The sequence below is a fragment of the Gopherus evgoodei genome, chromosome 5 (assembly GCF_007399415.2).
Source record: "Gopherus evgoodei ecotype Sinaloan lineage chromosome 5, rGopEvg1_v1.p, whole genome shotgun sequence".
Lineage (NCBI taxonomy): Eukaryota > Metazoa > Chordata > Testudines > Testudinidae > Gopherus > Gopherus evgoodei.
In genome coordinates, this window is record NC_044326.1 from 20,064,439 (window position 1) to 20,088,893 (window position 24,455).

General features: G+C 42.2%; 1 protein-coding gene across 1 annotated transcript in view; it reads left to right on the forward strand.

Moving 5' to 3' along the window:
- FAM193A (family with sequence similarity 193 member A) overlaps window positions 1-24,455 on the forward strand; it is a 106,112-nt gene that overhangs the window by 49,398 nt on the left and 32,259 nt on the right. The window contains exons 4-11 of the mRNA XM_030563092.1: window positions 5,933-6,099; window positions 6,334-6,501; window positions 8,436-8,670; window positions 12,276-12,400; window positions 16,624-16,768; window positions 20,900-20,977; window positions 21,645-21,757; window positions 21,950-22,192. Of these exons, the coding sequence (XP_030418952.1) occupies window positions 5,933-6,099; window positions 6,334-6,501; window positions 8,436-8,670; window positions 12,276-12,400; window positions 16,624-16,768; window positions 20,900-20,977; window positions 21,645-21,757; window positions 21,950-22,192 (1,274 nt within the window). The remainder of the gene's footprint in view (window positions 1-5,932; window positions 6,100-6,333; window positions 6,502-8,435; window positions 8,671-12,275; window positions 12,401-16,623; window positions 16,769-20,899; window positions 20,978-21,644; window positions 21,758-21,949; window positions 22,193-24,455) is intronic.

The window sequence follows — 24,455 nt, forward strand, 5'->3', positions numbered from 1 at the left end:
TCTTTTCTGAGAAGGGGCAACCATATCTGCACAAAATATTCAAGATATGTGCGTACCATGGTTTTATATAGAGACAATATGATATTTTCTGTCTTATCTATCCCTTTCTTAATGACTCCCAACACTCTGTTTGCCTTTTTGAGTGCTGCTGCACATTGAGTGGATGTTTTCAGAGAACTGTCCACAATGACTCCAAGGTCTTTCTTGAGTGGTCACAGATAATTTAGACCCTATCATTTCATATGTATAGTTGGTACTATGTTTTCTAACGTGAATCGCTTTGCATTTACAGCTTATTGTAAAACATTATTTATATATAGTGAGGATGTTGTTAATCATATTTTAGGGTTAGTAGAAGAGAAATTCTAATTTATTCCCACCTCTGGAATTCTTTGTGAATTCTTGTGCTTGTGTCTTAGACCATAAACTCTTCAAGAAAGGGAGTGCTTTTAGTTTTGTATATGTAGTGTCAGCCCTAAGGGCTTGTCTGCACTTATAGTGCTGCAGCTGCACTGCTGTAGTGCTTAGTGAAGGTGCTACCTATGCTGATAGGAGAGCTTCTGCCATTAGCATAGGTACTTCACCTCCCCAAGAGATGGTAGCTATGTGAACGGGAGAAACTCTTTTGTCAACATAGTACTGTCTATACCATGAGTTCAGTTGGCATAAGTGTGTTGCTCAGGGGACTGGATATCCACACCCAGGAGCAACATAGTTATACCAACATAAGTTTGTAGTGTCGAACAGGGTTGTATAAATAAGCTGTGAAGTAAAGTTCATTTTGTTGTTCTTTGAGTGCTTGCTCATATAGATTCCAATTAGATGTGTGTGCGCCACGTGCATGATCGTCAGAAGATTTTTACCCTAGCAACTCTTGGTGGGTTAGCTGAGGCATCCCCTTGAGTGGCGCCTTCATGGTGCCGGATTTATGCCCCAGCCAGCCCAGTGCCCCCTCAGTTCCTTCTTACTACCCATGACGGTTGTTGGAACTGTGGAGCACAGCTTCGCTGATCTCCACTCTCCCTAGCATTCACTTAGTACCTGTTAATAGTTGTTGATAGTTGTTACTAGTTAGTTAGGATAGTTAGAATTAGTTTACTTAGAGGGGTGGAAGAGGGTCTTCTCCCCTCTCCCCTGTCCCGGTACTCTGGTCCATGCCTGGGTTTCCGGGCTTCAAACCCTGCTTGGCTTGTCTGAAGCCGATTCCAACGGGAGACCCCCAGACTCTTGCCTAAAGTGTCTGGGGGAATCCCACCAAGTGGACAAGTGCTGCATTTGTAAAGCCTTCAAGCCGAGGATTAAGAAGGAATGGGACATTATACTGAAGAAGCTCCTTATGTGGGCGGCACTTAGCCTGATTTCTTCCTCCACTCACCGGGACTTGGCACTGTTGTCTTCGGTGTCGAGTGCTCCTGTGGCACTGACTGGCCCTGTACCGCGTTCGGACTCTACTAAAGTCTTGTGGCGCCAGATCTCTCTGGCACCTCCACCACAGCGCTGGTCCTTGTCTTGGGGCCAACTGCTCCTTGTTTGCTGGCTTGACAGCTACTAACGCTTCCCACACCACAATCGAAGGCACTTCCTTTGCCGGAGGGCACAGGACAACTAACGGCTCCGGCACTGTCAACTCCGATGCCGCAAAGGCCGTCGACTCCGGCGCATGTAAGCTCTCTGGTGCACACTGCGGTTGAACTGAGACTGCCCTCCATTCCAGAGACCTTCTGAACAGCACGGGACCTGATCGCGCTCACAGAGCCTACTTCGCTGCAGCCAGCTGCACTTCTGGTGCGGACGGTGCTGTCGAAGGGAAAACCGTCCCTGATACGACCATTATCGCCGAGCGAAGCAGGATGGCACCGGACCCGGTCCTGATCATGGTCCCGGCACCCATCACGGCATCGTTCACAGTTCCAGCACCGATCTTGTTCTTGGCGCCAGTCGCACTGTGACACTGCTCTGGCTCGTGGAGATCCCGTGGTACGGCCAATACCGATTGGACTTCTGGTACCGATCAGAGTGGCACTCGTCCTGGAGCTGATCCCGGCTCCAGTCTCGCTGGAGGTCACCATCGAGATCCAAATCAGGCCCCCAGTACCGATACAACCGCAGGCACTGATTGCTGTCTTGGTACCGCTCTGCATCACGCCACCAGTCCCCAGCACCATGGCACCGTACAGCACCGGAGGACTCGGCGCCGTCATGTACGGCACCGCCTTGGCCATCTCGCTCTGCCTCGGGGTCGTCACACTCACAAGGTGACTATCACGACCATGGCGAGGGTGGTGCAGGCCAGTGGCTGGAAGAAAGCCAGGACCTGGGCCAGGAACCCCCACAGTGGTCCTTTTGGACCCCCTGGACCTACCAACAGGACCAGGAGGTTCCTTTGGGGGCTTATTCTTCTGCCCCTTCAGAGCCCCAAGTACTGGAGGTCATGGTGTTCCCCCCCCCCCTTCCTCATGGGGGGTTCTGAGTCAACTGCTCCAGTGCCAATACAGGCCCATGCTCCTAGCATGGTGGACCTTGAACAACAAGATCCTCCACAAGAGGACCTCACTATTCCCTTAGTCTCGGGGGTAACTGCTTCATCCTTGCCTGATGAGGCAGTCGCAGGAATTACGGTTTTGGGCCCTCCTTGTATGGACCTCCATTCCCACCATGAGCTGCTCTGCAGGGTGGCGCGCAATATGAACCTCCAGGTAAAGGGGATGGTGGAGGTAGAGGACCCTGTGGTGGACATTCTGTCGGTGGAGACACCATCCAGAGTGGCCGTTCCCGTCATATGGACTATACAGGCCAATGCCAAGACAATATGGCAATCGCCAGCCTCTATTCCACCTACAGCTGAGGGGGTGGAAAGGAAGTACTTTGTCCCCTCAAAGGTATAGGGGTACTTCTACACCTCCCCCCCAACCATGCTCCCTTGTTGTGGCTTTGGTCAACGAGAAGGAACAGCACGGCCAGCAGGTCCCTGCGCCTAAATCTAAGGATGCAAGACACCTAGACTTGCAGCTCAGAGTGGCCAGCTAGCAGGCACTCCTGAGCCAATATGACTATAATTCATGGCTCTCTATGGCAAAATTCAAAGAGTTAGTTCTACAGGAGTCCAGAGAGGAATTTGGGGTTCTACTAGAGGAGGGCAACAAGGTGGCCAGAACCTCCCTACAAGCCTCTCTGGACGTGATGGACTCGGCGGCTAGGACCCTGTCCTCGGGCATAGCCATGTGCCGCATCTCATGGCTGCAGGTCTCTGGCTTACCACCAGAGTTGCGCCAGACTCTCCAGGACGTAGCCTTTGACGGCCAGGGCCTATTATCTGAAAAGACAGACTCAAGAGTCAGAAGGGCAACCAGGCCATCATGCGTTCACTGGGCATGCATACGCCGGTAACACAGAGAAGGCCCTTCAGACCGCAGCCTCAGAGATCCTATCCTCTCTCTTGGCCAAGACAGGACTTCTTTAGAAGATGCAACCGAGGTGGTAAAAGAAAACCAGACTAGGCACCAAGCCAGTCAAGGCCAGGGCCCTCCCAAGCCATCAGCAAGGCCTAAGCAGAACTTTTGAAGGTGCGCCCGAGGACGGAGCTCCAGTCTCCATTCAGAATTCTTGCCCTCCTTTCCAGAATCGTCTCTCCCACTTCCTCAGTGCGTGGTCTCGCATAACATCAGACTGATGGGTCCTATGCACAGTGGAAAGGGAATACTCCCTCCAATTTGCTTTGTCTCCCCTCTCCCACCCTCCTTCCCTGTTCCTCTTCAGGGGCCCTTCTCACGAGCACTTCCTTCTACAGGAGGTCCAATCACTCCTACATGTGGGGGCGATAGAGGAGATTCCAAGAGAGTCAAGGGATAGGGGCTTTTACTCCCACTACTTCCTAATCCCCAAGGCCAAGGACAGGCTTCGGCCCATGCTGGACCTACGTGGACTCAGTAAATTCATAGTAAAGTTGAAGTTCCGCATGGTCTCACTAGGGACCATTATTACTTCCCTAGATTCTGGAGACTGATATTCTGCCCTCGACATGAAGATCGCATACTTCAACATTGCGATCTACCCAGTGCACAGACACTTCCTTCGCTTTGTCATCCACTCTGTCTTCCGGAAATGGAGCTTTCCCCTGATAGACAGCCTCCCGCAAGAATCGGAAATGTCAGGTGTTCTGCTCTCTCCAAGGATGCTCCCCAGGTTCCCTGTCGGACGCCTTCCTAATACAGTAGAAGTCTCACCTATACTACGCCTTTCCTCCATTCCCGCTAGTCCACAGGGTCCTGCTCAAACTGCACAGGGACAGAGCCTGTCTGATTTTGGTCGCCCCAGCATGGCCCAGACAGCACTGGTATTTCACTCCCACTGTGGCCAGACCTGATCACTCAAGACCACGATGGCTCTGCCATCCTGACCTGCAATCTCTTCAGCTCACAGTGTGGATGCTGCACGGCTAACTCAATCTGAGCTGTGCTGCTCTTGCTCTTGGTACAGCAGGTCCTTTTGAGTAGCAGGAAGCCCTCTGTGAGGTCCACGTACTTAGTGGAAATGTTTTTCCTGCTGGTGCGCTCAGTCATACGGTCCCTCTACAGGCATAGGTACCTATCACCTTGGACTACCTCCTGTCTTAAAGCAGTAGGGCTTGGCAATATTATCTATCAGAGTACACTTGGCAGCTATTTCAGCTTTCCACTCTGGTGAAAACGGGTGTTGTCTTCTCCAATCCCAGAGTCACTAGATTTCTCAAGGGATTGGTGCGCCTGTTCCCACGAATTAAGCAACAAGTCCCTATGTGTTATCTTAACCTGGTCCTCTCCAGACTCCTGGATGCCCCATTTGAGCCGATGGCTTCCGGCTCACTCCTTTATCTTTCCTGGAAGATAGCCTTTCTCAAAGCTATCACCTCTGCGAGGCTGGTGTCTGAGCTCAGGGCACTCACATCGGAACCACCGTATACGGTGTTCCACAAGGACAAGGTACAGCTGTGACCCCACCCAGCCTTCCTCCTTAAGGTGGTGTCTGCCTTCCATGTCAACCAGGACATCCTCCTCCTCCCTGTCTTCTACCCAAAGCCGCACGCCTCTAGATGGGAACAATAGCTGCACTTCCTGGACTTTCACAGGGCCCTCGCCTTCTACATCGAGCAAACAAAACTTTTCAGGAAAATGTCACAGCTGTTTGTTGCTGTGGCAGACCAGATGAAGGGTCTTCTGATCTCCTCCCAGTGCATCTTGTCCTGGATCACATGCATTCATGCGTGCTATGACTTAGCTGGTGTCCCAGCTTCCAGTCTTACCACCCACTCCATGTGGGCTCAGGCTTCATCCTCTGCTTTCCTAGCACACATGCCCATACAGGAGATATATTGGGCAGCGACTTGGTCATCGGTGCATACCTTCATCGCCCACTGTGCAATAGTTCAGCAGTCCAGGGGTGAAGCTGCATTTGGTTCAGCAGTCGCTCACTCCGCGACATCTCACTCCGACCCCACCTCCTAGGTAAGGTTTGGGAATCACCTAATTGGAATCGATATGAGCAAACATTCAAAGAAGCAAAAACGGTTACTCACCTTTGTAGCTGTTGTTCTTTGAGATGTGTTGCTCATATCCATTCCAAACCCACCTTCCTTCCCCTCTGTTGGAATAGCCGACAAGAAGGAACTGAGGGGGTGCTGGGTCAGCTGGGGCATAGATCCGGCACTGTGAAGGCGCCGCTCCAGGGGGCGCCTCAGCCAACCCACCGAATGTTGCTAGGGTAAAAATCTTCCGACGATTGTGCACACGATGCGCACACACCTAATTGGAATGGATATGAGCAACACATCTCGAAGAACAACAGTTACAAAAGTGAGTAACAGTCTTTTATTAAAGATTTGCCTGCTTGTCTACCTTTCACATTTCTCTGTTTTGTAAGGTATGTTTTTTTTTTGTTTTGTTTTGTTTTTAAACAGAGCCAAGATTTCCTTTTGCACATGCCTCTTGGAAACAGTGGATCACAGCAGGAATCTGTAGGAGGAGGGAGAATAACTGTTGGAGCACAGACAGTACCCTCTGCAGATCTCAGTAATTCCTCTCCTTCTGATGTAGCATGTAACTGTGAGGCCTGTAATGAGCGCAGGTGAGACTTGCAGCGAACTTAGTAATGTTGCAACTTATTCATATCTGCTCGTATTTTGCTTATTAAAATAAGAATTTTTGTAATTCAGTGGTAATTCTATTTTTAATTGGTTTTCTAATCTAATTTAGTTGATGGATAGGCACTCTGTTGTTACTGAAGTGCATCTTTGAAATAATGTGGTGGTACAATAACCTTAGTTTGCATGCTATATTAACCTTTCTGGCATTGTTGCAGAGAAATTTCAGCAGAGACTGAACGTGAATCTCAGCAGCTTCAAAATTACTGGTCAGAAGTAAGATATATGGTCCGATGTGTATATCGCCAAGCTGGCACCCCATTGGCAGATGATCAAGACCAATCCTTGGTACCAGATAAAGAGGGAATGAAGGAGTTGGTGGATAGGTATAAAAAATTTTATGGAATTTTCTTATGTAGATTAGTACTGTTCCTCTAGTTTAAACGATCTTTATTATGAAGCTGCAAATAATTCAGAATCACTGATTTCTTTAATAGAAGTATATTTATCACCTCTTAATCTGTGGCCATACTTTTTAAAATCATCAATCCCTTATGTGTCCAAATATTCAGAATTTGTCATTGGAATGAGGAATCAGAGCAATTTTAACTAAAACTCCTGCATACGTATGTTGAACATTGGCTTGAATGTATCATATGAAATTATTAAACTCTGACGTACTAATCTGCAAGAGGGCTATTGATGCATAAATTATGGATATGTCCTAAAAAATCATCTCTTCAAAAGAACATGAGATTAATAATATTAAAAGCTGACATACTACTCTCAGCTGATATTTCCATACATGATACTTTGTCCTTATTTAGTGCATTGGATTAGAATGAACAGTGGTGGATTCTTAAAACCACGATGACAGTTAAAATATTACCTCATTCAAAAAAAAAGAAATTAGTACATACCAGTGGATTATTCAACTAGGAAAACTGAGATTTGTAGACACTTAAAAATTAGTTGCATATCTGGAATGGGAATCCCTTTTTAGTATGATGTAGAGAAGATTAGCTTAATGTGATCACTGAATATTCATGCTATTGAAGATAATATAACAATTTGAGTGTCTTTAAACTGCCCCAGTATATTGGGTAACTATCTTTAATTTTTTAGCCTCACTGTAAATGTGAATCCTAGAATAGCCTATTGGTCTACTGAATATTTAAAATATTAGTGGGTCAGCTCTCCTGGTACCTGAATGACAGTAGCACTATGAGCAGCGGGGGAGGGATAGCTCAGTGGTTTGAGCATTGGCCTGCTAAACCCACAGTTGTGAGTTCAATCCTTGAGGGGGCCATTTAGGGAACTGGCGTAAAAATCTGTCTGGGTATTGGTCCTGCTTTGAGCAGGGGGTTGGACTAGATGACCTTCTGAGGTCCCTTCCAACTCTAATCTTCTATGATTCTATGAGTAAGAGCTTCTGGCTGGAACTAAGGGCTTGTCTTCACTACTGATGCAATCAATGCAGCAGGGATCGATTTTAGCGGGTCTAGTGAAGACCTGCTAAATCCACGGCAGAGCGCTCTCTGGTCAACCCTGGTACTCCAGCTCTGTGAGAAGAGTATGCAAAGTCAACCGGAGAGCATCTCCCATCGACGCAGCACAGTGAAGACACAGTGGTAGATCAACCTAAGCTATGTCAATTCCAGCTGTTATATACGTAGCTGGAGGAGCATAATTTAGGTTGACTTTCCCCAGGAGTGAAGACAAGCCTGTCCGAGAAAACAGAGTTCTCGCTCTCTGGTTGGGTGCAGCAAGTCAGATACTTTAGTCTCTAATTGCATGAAGGGAGAGATTGCACTAGGACACAGGGTTTCCCCCACCTAGGCAGGTCTCTAAAGATAAACAATTAGAGCCAACATTTATATCTTTTTTACAGACAATAATGAGCAACAGCTGCATATTGTTTATTCATATTCCTTCTTTCCATCTTATTTCTCTCAACAATTTCTGCTCTAGTCTGCATTCCATTTTTGTCTTAACACAAGCCCTAAATTCTAGCAAGATATTGTGTGTTATGGTGGGTAGAGAGAAATGTTTTGAAGGACTTCACCATCAATTGAGTACCATCTTTTATCCATTTGAGAAACTGAGGCACAGAGAGACTAAGTGACTTGCTCAAGGTTACACAAAAAATCGGTTGTAGAGCAGGGAATTGGACCCAGGTCTCAAAGTCCTAGATTAGTTCCCTAACCCCTAGACCATCCTTCCTCCAGAATACTTTCCTAGAAATATTTAGGACACAGTGAGCATTAAACACTATTTTGATTGTGAATTTTTGGTCACAATTATTATTCCAAAAATGCAGGCTTTGTGAAAGAGATCCTTATCAGCTTTATCAACGATTGGAACAGCAAGCTCGAGAATATGTGCTTGAAATGAAGGTTCGTCTGCTCAGGCACTTGTCGCTGGGATCTAAAGTTGCATCAACATTATCAATACCAGGCCCACCGCAGGCACATCAGTTCATCTCACTCCTTCTTGAGGAATACAGTGCACTCGGTCAGGCAGCATGCACAATCAGCACCTTTCTTGTCACTCTGGTAAGATACAAACAAAATTCCTGTGTGCTATTGATCTGTAGAGATAATACAAATTTGTAAGAAGTCGTGTTGTGAGTTCTTTCACAATCCTTTTGCGGATTGCAAAGTATAAGCTTTTGTGTGTTTGGGCGGGAGAGTGAGGAATACACTTAACTTCTATGTCCTCATATTGAAATCTAGGCTGGGACATCTTTAACAAAACAGTTTATTCACAAATGGGTGAGATTGCCAAAACTGTCCATTTGCGGGGGATGGGGGGGAAGGGTGAGCTTCTACATCATCTGAATGATCAGGAGGAAGCTATTAAACAAGTACTGCAAATGGGTAATGGGACTAACTAGTTTCAAAACAAAACTTGTGAGGAATCTATTCAGTTGCCATATTTTGAATTATTTTATTTTAGACAGCCCCATATCTAGGATGGGTAGAATATTACACTAGTGAGCTTCAGTGATGTCTTAAGAAAAGTATTATGAAAGCTTTAATGCCCTTTCAGATGCATTAATTCAGATATTTTGATTCTACATATTTTCTTTTCTCTTCCCTGATCATCAGAGACACTTACTTGAGAAGACTATCTCTTGCTTAGGAATTAATCTGCTCCTGTTACGTATTACAACCAAAGTCATCATTCTCTTCGATATAATCCTTTGCTACCAACCAATTCTGTTGTCACACTTCAGGTTATGTTGACAGGTAGAGAACAAGCAGCTGGCAAAGGTCTGCCAGAAGAGAAGAGAAATACAGAAAATATAAGTAGTAGAAACAGTTCTTTCTAACGTTTTTTTTTCACTTTTCTTTGAGGATTTAGGTATTTACAGCCTTTTTGTTATGCTGTACTCTTATTTCTTTTCATACTATGTACATGCTGAAGACTGCCAAGGGAATTTTGGCAGAGTAGAGTTTGGTTTTGCTGTAGATGGACTGGAGAGGTGTGGGACAGAGTTATAGAAAGGAATGAAATGGGCAGAAAGTGGTAGACAAAAGGGAAGAAATATAGAAGGGGATAGTGTTCAGACCTCTTGGGAAGAAAAGGTTCTCAAAGAGAAAAGGAGATTCATAGAATGAAATATTCAAAATAAAAACATAATTTATTTGTGTTCAGATATACAGAAATATTATAGTTGACTGTTTCCTGCCCTCCCTGCTCTGTGCTCGCTATTTTCTCATCTTCTTTCCCTGCCCTTAGACACAATGCACTTTTATTAGAAATAATTTATTACCAGCCATTCATTGACATAGGCCTATATTAGTCAAGTCTTAGCATTTCTCTCTTGAGAGGATGGTTTTTAAAGTTACTGGGTTGCTTTACTGTTTAAAAACATACTTGACTGCAGAACAGATTTATTGCAACATGAAAATTAAATTGATGCCACTGAAACTAGACAGTTTTTACTTTCCTTTCTAAGAATCCACTAATTTTGTACTCTGGTTGTCAAGAAGATATAGCTAATCAGTCATTTGATGTTTTCATGTTTAGCCACTCTCCTTTTCCTGGTCTCTACTGTGGACCAGTAGTAGTAAAGTCGACATGTGTAAGAGATCAGATTGACAGGAAATGCTTAGAATAGACATGAACTCTCCAACCTACCAGTTTTTGCCCTACTGAAGTGGAAAGGATACTTCATTCTCCAAAGAGTTTGAGTGGATATGGTATTTTTACGGTAACTCCTTCCTTATGTGTGATTGGTTTAGCAGCTCAGTCAGTATTGAGAACAGCCATTGTTCCTCTAATAGGCTTCAGTATTCAGAAATTGAACTATAAGCTGTAGTAGGAACACAGGATATTGTTCCTGTGGTGGCTTTTTATATAGATTTCTTGGGTTGCTACAAGGCCTTCTCCTTAGGCATGCTAATATTTAGAGCTTGGAAGCTGAGATTTAACAGCAGAGAAAAAGCGTAAGGAAGTACTCATTTGGCTTTTTTAGTGCATATTGAATGCATTTTGTTAAGACTCTATTGCACTGTTTGAGATCAAAAGAAATCCTTTTAGCCTCAAATACACGCGTGTGGCTAGATCATCATATTGTCAACTTTGTAATTCAGTCTTCCACTTGGCTAAGGTCCAACCTTTTTGTGTAGCCTGCAGTATGATGGCAGGAAGAGGCTTGAACCTCCATCCATGTGGACTTAATTTCTTAGTGAAATTATGACTGATTTTCCTTCCTTTCAAAGGAGTCCAGCTCTTTGGAGAGGTTCAAGAACAAGCATTAAAGCCTTTTTGCCCCACCAGGGGATGAGACACCATACCAAGATCAAGATGGAGAGACTGTGGTCAGTACAGAAAAGTCCCTCAATCCCCAATTTAGAGGTCTAAAAGAAAAACTTGCCTGATACTTTCTGTAGGCAGTACAAAACCTGATCAACTGAACTAGGGATGTAAGCTTTCTAAAGAAGTTTTGTCAGTTTTGTTCTCCTCAGACCTATGGAACCTACCAGAAGGCTCACTTGTTTTCAGGATAATCAGGCTAAAATTTAAGTTTTGTTAGTAATGTGTAGGAACTAAAATCTTGTAAACTATTTATCATCCGAAGCAAGGGAGTATATTGTTTCATTGCACACCTCAGGAGGGAGAGGCTATAAATTTATGTACAGATGAGTGTTTTCCATTGTTTTCTTTGAGCAGTGCTAGCCGGACTAGAAGTGCTTGATACTGAGGTCTGACTTGGAATACATAACCCCCCATTAGAGTTTAAGATCCATAAAATAAGATGACTCTGTCCAATGCGATGCATGTATTACTGATTACTCAAAGCCATAGTGCAGGAGATTCACTTGCTGGTGTGACAGCCAGAATGCCTTCATTTACTTTTGCTGAGTGTGAGGTCCGGTGACAGAAGACAGACACTCGTGTTTGTTCCAAAAAAAGAAACGCTTGCTGAATTGGTGGTTAGGGGATCTCTCGTAGAGGGTCTGTTGTTCAGCTGTCAACACTGAATTACTATAACCATAGATGTTAACTCTTCTGTTTAGAAGTACCTCAAGGTTGGAAATGGGTAGATGGTTGCTAGTCCGGAAATCAAGATGCACATTTAGTATGCTAAACAGATGAGTAAGTAGGTTATTGCTTGCTTCAGGAAGAACATTTCTGAGTAACCATACTTAGAAAGTACAACTTCTTCAGTGTTTTAGTTAAACCTTGTGGGAAAAGCAGAACTTACTAGGAGAGCGGTATCTCCTGCTTGACATGGTAAAGAAGAACCTAACATTGATAAGGGATAGCAAATCAAAACCCCTGGAAAAGTCTGGCTAAGATGATATACTCTCTGTTGAGATAGAAATTGAACTGTGAATTTGTGGAAGGCCTTTCAACAAGATAATGCCTTCTTCTGATTCCCCCGCCCCTTTCCTATTCCCTGACTATGCAGAAAGATGAGAAGAGAAGCTAGAGTGACTTTTAGAAGTCAGTGGTGGTCCTGATTCATAGATCAGTGGTAAAATAATATATTTGTTAGTGTTAAAACTGGCTAAGGTCTAAGCTGAATAACCCATCATCTGGGCTGGTGGGTTTAAAAGGTTACTAGCTAAAGAAATTTTCTTTCTGGCATCTGAAGAGTTCTTTAGAAATATGTTAGATTTATAGAAAATTTAAATATTTTTAATAGGAAAATGAACACTTGAAGAAATTTCAGGTGACGTGGGAATTGCACAATAAGCATCTATTTGAAAATCTGGTATTTTCTGAGCCACTGCTGCAGAACAGCTTGCCAACACTGGTGTCACAGCTAAGGTAAAGTGTCTTTCAATATATCTATATACACACGTTAAGTAAAGAGAATAATAGTTTAGATAGTATCTGTAACAAAATAGTTAGATACTTTTGATAAGATTAATGGTAAAACTGTGACTTCTTTTTTTTTTAAAGAATTCGATTCTGTGATTATTTTTTTGGCTAAGCAAACCACTGAAATATCTCTGCACATTCCTCACAAACTACTTTAAGATGAGGTGTAATGAAAACATCTGTTCAGTTGGTGCACTTGCATGTAAATTGGGTTTTCTTTTCATTACTGCATGTTTATTTAGAATCTTTAGCTGGTCTACTACTGTAGGTACACTGAAAAACACAAACCTTACAAATGTAGAGCTCAATCCTGCAAAGGTTCACACCTGAGGATGGTACATATTGTCATGATTGGATCCATGAGTGACTTCACAGTATATCCCTGGTGGTAAGTGTTAGCAGAATTAGGCTCTCGTAAGCAACCCTCAGATGATGATATCTTTAGCAGTGGCCTACATGCCATACTAGAACAATTACTAATCATTTGCCACTATCCTAAACAGACACACCAAAAAACATCAAACAAATTAATGGTCATAACATATTAATATTAAACAAAAGCAATCAAATGGACAAAACCCTGTTAAACACAGGTTTCTAAAGCATTGCTGCTGCTCCTCTGAGTTTTGCTTTCACAGAGGCCTTTAAAAATGAGTTACTTTCTTAGTCTATGCATCTGTTGTTTGTATGTGAAATTGGTGGTGCACTCTAGGGAATGTAGTAGCACGTTTGAGTAATAGATTTGATAGATTTGCAAAAGCATGTGTTTTGACCCAAATATGCTAGGAATATTTGCTGTCTGTCTTGGATCCCATACAATTGAAAGATTAAACTCTCTTTTTAGTAACTATTGCCCTACATTTGTCTTAAATATATTTGTAAGTGTGTACATGCTAAGTATTGTATTATAACTCCTGATTTTATACAGGTATAAATACTGCAGAATTGCCAATGGAAAATGTTAAATCATGAGTTGGCCTTCAGAAATGAAAATTTTGAAAAAATTATGTTTTGGAAGTTTTATTTGCCTTTTGATTTTTTGAACCAGTGTAGGTTTCATTGGGGTTAAATTTTCATGTTCTTCTCTGCAATCACAAAGGCTAGAAACTTGCTATTTTATATAGGAGGGGTGAGATTCTCTAGAATTACCATTACTTCAGGAGCCAGGACATGAGTATAAAAATAAATTTCATGAGTATCATGATAAAATCATGAGAATTGGCAACACAGATTACTGGTAGAATTTTAAGCACCATTGAACATTCCATATAGTTAGCCTATATTCTTGATGCATTTTTACGTCTTCATGATTTTTGGTATGTAGAAATTATCTCCTAAAAAGACTATAGCTGAGGTTTCTGTAAATAAATAAATAAATAAAATACCTTGATCTTGGGTGAAATGAAATTAGTGGCTTTGGTTTAATACTGGACAGTAGTTGTCTGCCATTCACTTTGTTCTTAGTTATTTTAGATACTCTATGTTGGGATGGAGAAATTTCTTACAATTGTTGCCAGATGGTGGTAGGCAGTATTACATAGCAGTTAGAACAGAGAACTTGGTTTGAAGTCCTGACCCCATTAAAGTAAACGGCAAAACTGTGTGACCCTCACTGTGATCAGGATTTCATCCTAGGAGTCGAGATGCCTGGTTCTGACACTAACTTTTCACTTAACCTCTTTGCCTTAGTTCACCAATTGGTAAAATGGAAATACTTGATTGAGTGGCATGGCTGTCATGAGTCTTGGTTTATATCTGAAGGAACTCAAAGACCTTTGTAATGAAATGCACATTAGAAGTGTGTAACATACTATAATCTCTACCTTACTTGGTTCTGAGACCAAAGTTCAGGATGCTGACTTGGTAGTTTGAGGATGCTTGCAATGATGATGTATGGCAGACCTCAAAGGAATAAGCAGGAATAAAACTGCTGATTCCACAGTAGTAGGGGAGCAGGAAAGCCTCTGTCTTCCATTCCTGAAAATTCTCCTCTGAGGGAGAAGTGTCTTTTAACCTATCAATCTTAGAACAGATGCTGCCTCTAATGAGTAGGAAGTGAGTTTACTCCTGAGGGAATTCTGCACACTGTTTTAAAATTCTGCAAATTTTATTTGTAATAAATAAATGCAGAGGCTCTAACATGGCAGTGGAGAGCACAAGCCAGTGACTGCACGGAGGTGGGAGATCACCCTGCAGGCCTTTGCCCCCATCGTCCCCATCCCGGGAGATGGACTCAGCAGTGAAGATGCATCTGACCCTGACACAGTGCAAGGGCTAGGCCAACCCCAGAAACACCCAGGGCCTTGCCCCTCTATGCCAACCATACTAGATGTAGGTAGGCAGGTTCAGCCTAGCAGGAGCCAAGTGCGGAGGGCCTGAATGTGGAGAGATGCAGATATGGGGTGATAGGGTTCTGTGTGAGGCAGTCTGGGTGCAGCCAGCTTGGTAGGGAGTCCAGGAGTGGGGGAATCTGGATGAACAGGGGTTCATGGAGGGCGGGGGCAGATTCTGGGTGCAGAGACAATGTGACTCTGCGGTGGGGGTTAGATGAAGGTAGTTGGGGCTCTGCACGGGGGTCTGGGTGTGGAGGGCTTAGCTAGAGGGGGAGGGTCCAGGTGCTGGCTTGGTGGGTTGCAGGTCTGGGTGCTGGCTTAGTGGGGCTCAGTGGGATGGGGATCTGGATGTGGGGGACTTGTCAGGGTGGTTTGGGTGGGGCAGGGTTGAGTGCAGGGAGTGGTCTGGGGGCAGAGGTAGGGTCCAAATGCAGAATCATAGAATATCAGGGTTGGAAGGGACCTCATTAGGTCATCTGGTCCAGCCCCCTGCTCAAAGCAGGACCAATCCCCACTAAATCAACCCAGCCAGGAATTTGTCAAGCCTGACCTTAAAAACCTCTAAGGAAGGAGATTCCACCACCTCACTAGATAACCCATTCCAGAGGGTGAGGCTTGTCAGGGCATGAGTTCAGGGGCTTGGTGGGGGGGTTCTGGGTGTAGGGGGTGTGGCTTGGTGGGGTGATCTGGTTTTGAGGCGGGTCTGGAGGCACAGGGGCTGGGTGGACGGGGGAAGCAGCTATCCGTAGCGAGAACCCCTCCCCTATGGCTGAGGAGCACTGGGGACAGGAAGAGAGTCGGTGGTGGTGCGGAGTTTCCTATAGCCTGAGAGGTTTCTGGGGGTAGGTCTGACACAGCCGTGGCCACTCCTTGTCGGGGAAAAGGAAGTCTCATCCTCCCCAGCCCAGCTAGGACAAGCAAGGTAGGAGCCACTGGCTGAGGCATCCCCAGCCCTGCCCCCTTCCTCCCAGCGATTTAGCTCTCTGCTGACTGCTTCGGGTGCCTGAAACAAAGCATGTGTGCTGCTGGGGAGCAACAGCATGACCATTCTTGTGGCTTCCCTTTGCTTCCCAGTCAGAAAGTCATTTTGCTGTGGGGAAACAAAAAAGTCTGCGGGGGACATGAATTCTGTGCATGTGCAGTGGCACAAAATTCCCTCAGGAGTGTGAGGTACTATGTATAACCAGGTTTTGCAATAGCTTGATTTCATGTCTGTTTCCCCAAGTGGAGGGCCAACAGCCCTAGCTATTAAATAATTAGTGTCATGCTTAATCATTGTGCTGATTAACGCTTCACCAGACCTGGGTGTCTTTGCTATCCAGCTCTTTGGTAGATGGTCATCTGTACTTAAAGCATATGTGGTTCAGGAAGATAGGTATATCAAGCAATAAAGCTGGGTGAATAAGTATGGCTCAGTTGTGATGACCCCATTTTGCTATGGAAATGTTACGCTTCTTATGTACTCACTACTATTGCTTACACTAGTTACAGAACATCAAGAGTGAGCTGTTGTCAGACCTTCGTTAAAAATACAGATCAACATGTTTTGTGGAACTAATGGCCAAATAGCTTCTGTTTCAGTTACTGTAGTTATATTCATCACCTAAAGCCTTTTTTATCCTAAAGCTATTTTAAGATTTAGTTGGAGTTGGTCGTGCTTTGAGCAGGTGATTGGACTAGATGACCTCCTGAGGTCTCTTCCAACAATAATCTTCTATGATTTTAAGTGGTGGTGTATATCAGAAAAATTAGTGGACACCAGTGAATCATTCTGATTCTTAGGTGGATGCCTCTGCCTCTATTTCATACTCTAATAATTGCTGTTTAAATTTTTAGGCTTGGAACAACACACGATTCCTGTAGTGAAGATATGTATAGTACCTTGCTACAAAGGTATCATCAATTGGAACAGGAGATGGGTCAAGTGGCTGAAGCCTGGCTTGAATGCCAGAAAAAAATAGATGATTATGTAGATGAACAGGTAAGGACCATATAAGGTATTGCCTGCCTTGCAGTAAATGTAAAACATACAACATTATATACTGCATACATGTACTCCAAAAGTCCTGACCTTTAGTCAAGATGGTATAACAACTATGGAATACAGGTGCTGATAAAAATGAATTATTACTTAGTCTGAATTCCCGTAGCATACACATGATACATCAGTGTATTTTAATTATTACTTTTGATTAAGAAACAATTGTCTTTATAAGATGAGTTTTGTTTGTTTAAAAACTTAATCCCCATGTTTTGTGTACATTGTCAGTAAAGTTACTCATTTCTGCGTAGTTAACAACCACTACAATCCACTGTGGGATGTTGCAAGAAAGTCTGTTAGCAGTGTCTTTGTTAAGGTCTTGCATAAAATTTTGAGGATAGTTTCAAAGCATCTGAAGAAAATTCTTGTTGCCAAACTCTGCCCCCTGTAAAGCTTGCATGCTCTAATCCTAGGTATACTAAACATGAAAAATTGTCATTTTGTTAAAGAAAAGTAGGCACAGCAAATAATGAACATTTGCTAGTGTTTATAAGAATCAGACAGAAGTAACTGTGTTCACAGTAATTGCCTATCTGATTTTACCTTATTTGAATTCTCTTGTAATATTCATGTACTAACAATGAATACAAATGGTTAAAGGCTGTATTGCATCTTTATTTTATAAAGTATAATTATAGGCATCAGAAAAGAAGCTCTTGAGCGTGAAGTGGAACCTATTTCTGCATATGTAAATGGCAGTGTCTCTTCTAAAATTCAGTCTTTCTGGGGCTTGAGAGGTGTAGATCTTTGCAGGATCAATTTATAAGCAGGAAATAAGCACCCTAGGTATCACTACAGCAAAAATATCCATCATCTTCTGACTTAAAGTGTAGCACTGGAAAGGTGGGCCTGTCAGAACAGTTACTCCTCAGGAAAAGACTAACATAGACCATCTCAAATATGTCCAGGTTTCTTCCCACAAACAGATTTTAAGATGATCCTGTTGACTTCAAACGTTAATCTGTTATGCTATCAGCAGCTGGTATAAAGAACATTTAAAAGTCCTAAAAAGGAATTACAGCATGTGATCCTCATTTATTTAATGAAGTAACATTATTCTGGAAACAGAGCTTCTTTTTCTTTAATGATTAAATTCTCACAGAAACACCAAAAGCAGTTTCAGGCTATTATGGTATGATTAATTTGCATACTGAAATATTCAAAGGCTAATGACTCTGAAGTAGCCTTTATGCCATTGCTTTAAGAACATGAATATGAGGATGTCTGGTAGTACTAGTGCTAATGTGCATTTGTCATACTTTGCAATCTTTATCCATTTGAAAGATCATATTAGTTTGTGAGAGTCCCTATACTTAAAGCCCTGGATTTTGTCTTGAAGAACACAGCCCTTGTGTAGAGAGGAGTGTGGAATCTAACCAGGCCAGGAAGAGAAATTATGCCTGTTTGAGGCACAATCACAGGACTGCTGCTTGAATATGAGGTCCTGGTAATCTGCTCAGTCTTGTATGCCAGCCAGGCTCCATAGGCTGGTGCAAAGTGAAGGGGCCAGAATAATGACCCCACTCCCTTTCCACCCCTCTTCACTGGCTTGCTCCCATGGAGAGGAAAAATACAGCAATTATTGTTGAGATGCACAAGTGTGTAGGAGAGGCTTCTTGCTTGTCCATTCACTCCTGTGTGCCTAAGCGAGGGCATCTCACAGTCTTGCCCAAAACAGTGAATACAGTAGAAGTAAAATTATCTCTCAAATTAGTAGAGATTAAATGCATTCGCTATAGTGTTGTGGTTGCAAAGCACTGTACAAATGTGAATGGTTGATCCACACAGCACCCACGTAAGGTAGGTAAATAAATATTTCTAGGTGCCTGGATTTAGGAGTGATAGGTGCTACTTGAAGGGATGGATAAGTAGGTAGAATAACTGATACAGAAATTAAGTGACTGCCCATGTCCAGAGCCAGGAATAGATCTTGAGCATTCCTTATCTTTGGCCATATAGTACATTTTAATCCCTCTGAAAAGTGGAACAAAGGATGGTCCATAAGTGTTCATGCTTACTATTTCTCTTAACCATTTAAAAGCATTACATGAATTACCATATTGCTTTTAGTGTAAACTAACATATTCCCTTCAGAGCAAGGGAATTCAAAATTGAATAGTAATAATCCAAATTACATTTGATACTATCGTCAAAGAGCAAAATCATGCTGAGTGACGTTCAAATTCAAGTGTTGAGGTGTAGCGGGGATAGTTCAGCATGGTATTTCCTGAGTGAAACAATATCCTATTGTAATCTTTTAAATTCACATTCATGTTTGAATTCTATGTTCAGTCCTTGAAATATTAATTTAAGGTGATATTACAAATTGAGGGTTATGACATGAGCTAATCATAATAAATTCTGGTTCATTTGCTGCAAATTTTGTTCCATGAATATGTAACCTCTGAAAGGTTTTGAATTTCTAGTACTTGTATGCTAAGTGTTAAGTGTTGAAAGAAACCTGGATAGGTGCTTTTCCTGACCTACTGAACCAGTTCTTTCAAATTGATTTGGGAAACAGATAGAGAAACTGTTTTTGTACTTCACTGTTTTAAAAAAAAAAAAAAAAAAAAATTACTGTATGTAGTATTGCATGCATGTTGGTCCCAGGATGCTAGAGACAAGGTGGGTGAGGTATTAGTCAAATAAAAGATACAGGTCTGTCGCAACTTACGCACATTTAACATGCGCGATTTCAACTTTACACGTATGGCTGGAGGGGGGCATGGCCTCAGGCGAGAGGGCATGGCCTCAAGCTTTAAAGATCCTGGGGCACCAGCTGTGGCTGGGTGTCCCAGGGCCTTTAAATCACCCAAAGGGCTCCCAGCTGCAGAGGTGGCTGGTAGCCCCCGGGGCGAACTAAAGGGCCCGAGGGTCCAGCCGCTGTGGAGCTCCAGGCCCTTTAAATGCCAGCCCCAGCCCGGCTGCTCCCCATCGCAGCGGGAAGCCCAGTGGAGCCCTTTAAATCCCGCGCACAGCTCCGGCGGCCAGGCCGGGGCGGCATTTAAAGGGCTCCTTCGGGCTGCGGACGGAATTTAAAGGGCTTGGGTATATAATTTTGAGTATACGCGGTTTTCGCTTTACGCGATAACTGCAGAACAGAACCCCCGCGTAAGATAAGACTTACCTGTAACTTCTGTTGCGGAGAGACAAGCTTTCAAATTTACAGAAGGCTCTTCTTCATGTCTGGGTGCTCTCTCACCAACAGAAGGTGGTCCGGTAAAAGATGTTATCTCACTCACCTTGTGTCTCAAACATATACGGATTTTTCTTTTGTTTGTTTTATGTTTGTAGCATTGTTTGTTAACTCTAAAAAGTGTACTCTTCAGACACAAAATGTAATCTGATTTTAATAGTGCTTTTCCAGTAATGTGCCCCAAGGTGATCTATAATTAATAAAAAAGTATCTTGCTGAGTTAGTTAAACCATAGGCAGGGAGTACGTTTTAAGCTCAACCTTAAACACTGACAGTATAAATCATTACATGTGAATGGCTATAATTTTAAACTTGATCTTTTCTTTTTATATACACTTACAAAAAGAAGTCCAGCTTCAGTAGCAGATATTCTTCTGTGATTGAATGATGAGCTCTAGGTCTGTTGAATACCACAAGATTTGCTATTGACCTTGAGCATATATCTGGGACTTGCCAGAAGTCCTGTATTGGTAGAGCTTCACACATGGATCAGGAGATGAGATATTGGGTATCTGATGCAGAACATTTTAAATGTTATCAGAATTTTGTATATAGTATAAAATGGAGCTTAATGTCTGTGTAAAGACTTAACTGGAGTGTGGAGGGTGCAAGGGGGGAAGATTGCCAAAATGGTTTTATATTTGCATAGAGTTTAAAATACAGTGGCTTTACTAATGAAATAAGAAGAGCACTTGGATAAGATAGAATTTATCTTTAATATAACTTTAACTTTCTTTTTAATTACACAAGATTCTTGTGAGTTTTCTGAAATAAACATGGACAGGATGAATAAAATAAAATGTGATGGGGACCGAACAAATACAGTGTAGTATTTTCATGTTTAAACCAATGCATCTTCTTCTATCCTGTTTTAGATGGCAATGAAAACAAAACAGCGCATGCTAAAAGAAGACTGGGAATTCTTTAAACAGAGGCGTTTTATTGAAGAGCAGGTAGGATTATGGTGTTTTAGCAATTTATATTAGTAATTTGAATATTTTCTGTATACTGTGAGAGACAGACACTTGCAGCTGAAAGAGTCATCTGTATATTGCACTAACCATATGTGCTCTAATTCTTCAACCCTATGCCTAGAGCTCACTTGGATAAATGGGAGTTAAGCACAGATCAGCTACAAAATTGGGCCCCTATGTTTTTTCTAAACTTTAAGGGCAATTGAGTTTGTTATTACATGTTCATCCCTTTGTGTATATCCATAAAAGGAATGTAACTGCCGAAGTGAAAGAACTGTGTCGTGATCTAATAAAAATAATATACAAAACTCCAGTTATAACTGGGTCAAAGAGATTGACTTCGCCATGTGATTTCTTTAATATGGAAATACATTTTCTTTGAGCTAACATATTTTTGAATGCCAGGTGTTTACTGCTTCTAACTTTTTAAACTTTTATAGGTATAAATGTTTTTGACTTTGGGTATTGTGATAGATGATCAAAAGGATACTTTTATCAAGTTATTACTTGCCTTATAATTGTCTTTTTAAGTTGGGCATTATAAAAGGAAAGGCTGTTTTTTGCCATTAGTTGTGCTATAAACTGGTTACAATTTTAGTGAACATTTATTTGCAATACTAAAACAGTGCCTTAAAATTTATTTTAGTTAAATAACAAGAAAGCACTAGCTGGTGAGAAGAACTTCACAGACACAATGAGGCATATGTTGTCATCACGTTTGAGCATGCCTGACTGTCCCAACTGTAATTATAGAAGAAGGTGAGCTGATGTTTTTAATTTGAGTTCATAATAAAACATTAATCTTTTGGGTTAGAGAAAAGGGGATATCAAATATTATAACTGGCACAGTGAATTTAATAAAATGGAACGCAACTTCAATACCTTTAAACAATACCTTTTTAAAAATCTGTGACACTGATAAATTTTATTACTATCTTGATTCTTGAGCAGATGTACTTGTGATGACTGCAGCCTTTCACACATTTTAACATGTGGCATCATGGATTCACCAATAACAGATGACATCCATATTAACCAGTTACCACTGCAAATTGATTCTACTCCGGATTATCTGTCTGAGATCCGCCCACCTAGTATGTCTTCAGCAAGCTCCGAATCAGGTTCCAGCTCTCCTATCACAATTCAGCAGCACCCAAGACTCATCCTTACAGATAATGGCTCTGCACCAACTTTGTGAGTTGCTGTTTTTATTGTAAAATTTGGAATCATAAGGAAATTGAGAGAACTACTGAAGACAAGTTACAGAAGGTTGATAGTTTCATTTTAAATTACTGTCCTTGTTTAAAGATTTAACTCTTTTATATTTGCAGAAGTGCTTGGCCACATTGGGGAACTTACTCAGAGGTATCAACTGCCTGAATTCATTACAATGAAGTAGAAATTCTTGAACATATGTCTTAGTTTTATGCCTCCAAACAGCTGTATATTCTGGAGTTCAAGGAGACATCTACGACAGAACACTGCTTACACATTTAGCCAGAGGCAGTGGCAAGGGTAAACTTTCTGGATGGTGACCTGTTAGCTAGAGGACTTGTCCGTTCCACACATTTTGTTACATCATTTGAAATCTTGCTTTAGACATCTACCCTAAGTGAAATCAGGGTGGATTGATTCAAATCACTGATTTTAATCATTATTTAAATCAGCAAGCAGGAAATCTTGACTTAAATCATTGTTTTAAATTTGTTTTGCTTTTGAACTTTTTAGGTATTTTTCCAAAGAAAATTTGATTGAGTGGTTGGTAACCATTAAAACATGTTGGTTTGCTTTTATGCCATATTTGTTGCTGCTCTTGCATACCAAGAGGATATGCTATGTCTATACACATTACATTAATAGCAATTCTTACTTATATATGAGGGAGATTCCCAAACCTGATCTGGTCTTTTTAGGTGACAAATCTGAAGAACTGACACGGATTGAGATGTCACTAGAGGAGGTTTTGGAACAAATTGATAAACTAAACAGTAATAAGTCACCAGGACCAGATGGAATTCAAATGTGAAATTGCAGGACTACTAACTGTAGTCTGTAACCTGCCATGTAAATCAGCTTCTGTACCAAATGACTGGAGGATAGCTAATGTGACGCCAATTTTTAAAAGGGCTCCAGAGGTGACCCCGGCAATTACAGGCCGGTAAGCCTGACTTCAGTACCGAGTAAACTGGTGGAAACTATAGTAAAGAACAAAATTGTCAGACACATAGATGAACATAATTTGTTGGGGAATAGTCAACATGATTCTTGTAAAGGGAAATCATACCTCACCAATCTACTAGAATTCTTTGAGGTGGGGATCCAGTGTATATATTGTATTTAGATTTTCAGAAAGCCTTTGACAAGGCCCCTCACCAGAAGCTCTGAGGCAAAATAAGCAGTCATGGGATAAAATGGAAGGTTCTCTCAGGGATTGGTAACTGGTTAAAAGATAGGAAACAAAGGGTAGGAATAAATGATCAGTTTTCAGAATGGAGAGAGGTAAATAGTGGTGTCCCCCAGGGGTCTGTACTGGTCCAGTCCTATTCAACTTATTCATAAATGATCTGGAAAAAGGGGTAAACAGTGAGGTGGCAAAATTTGCAGATGATACAAAACTACTCAAGATAGTTAAGTCCCAGACAGACTGCAAAGAGCCTCAAAAGGATCTCTCAGAAGTGGGTGACAGGGCAACAAAATGACAGATGAAATTTCATGTTGATAAATGCAAAGTAATGTGCATTGGAAAGCATAGTCCAAACTATACATATAAAATGTTGGGGTCTAAATTAGCTGTGACCACTCAAGAAAGATCTTGCAGTCATTGTGAATAGTTCTTTGAAAACATCCACCTAGTGTGGAGCGCCAGTCAAAAAAGCGAATAGAATGCTGGGAATCATTAGGAAAGGGATAGATAATAAGACGGAAAATATCATATTGTTTCTATGTAAATCCATGGTACACCCACATCTTGAATACTGTGTGCAGATGTGGTCGCACCATTTCAAAAAAGATATATTGGTTTTGGAAAAGGTTCAGAAAAGAGCAACAAAAATTATTAGGGATATGGAACGGCTATGGTGAGATTAATGAGACTAGGACTTCTCATCTTGGAAAAGAGACGACTAAGGGGGAATATGATTGAGGTCTATAAAATCATGACAAAATGAAATATTTTTTCACATGCCACCCAGTCAACCTGTGGAACTCCTTGCCAGAGAATGTTGTGAAGGCAAAGGCTATATAACAGGGTTCAAAAAAGAACTAGATAAATTCATGAAGGATAGGTCCCTCAATGGCTATTAGCCAGGATGGGCAGGGATGGTGTTTGCCAGAAGCTGGGAATGGGCGACAGGGGATTGATCACTTGTTGATTACCTGTTTGGTTCATTCCCTCTGGGTCACCTGACATTGACCACCTGTCGGAAGACATGATACTGGGCTAGATGGACCTTTGGTC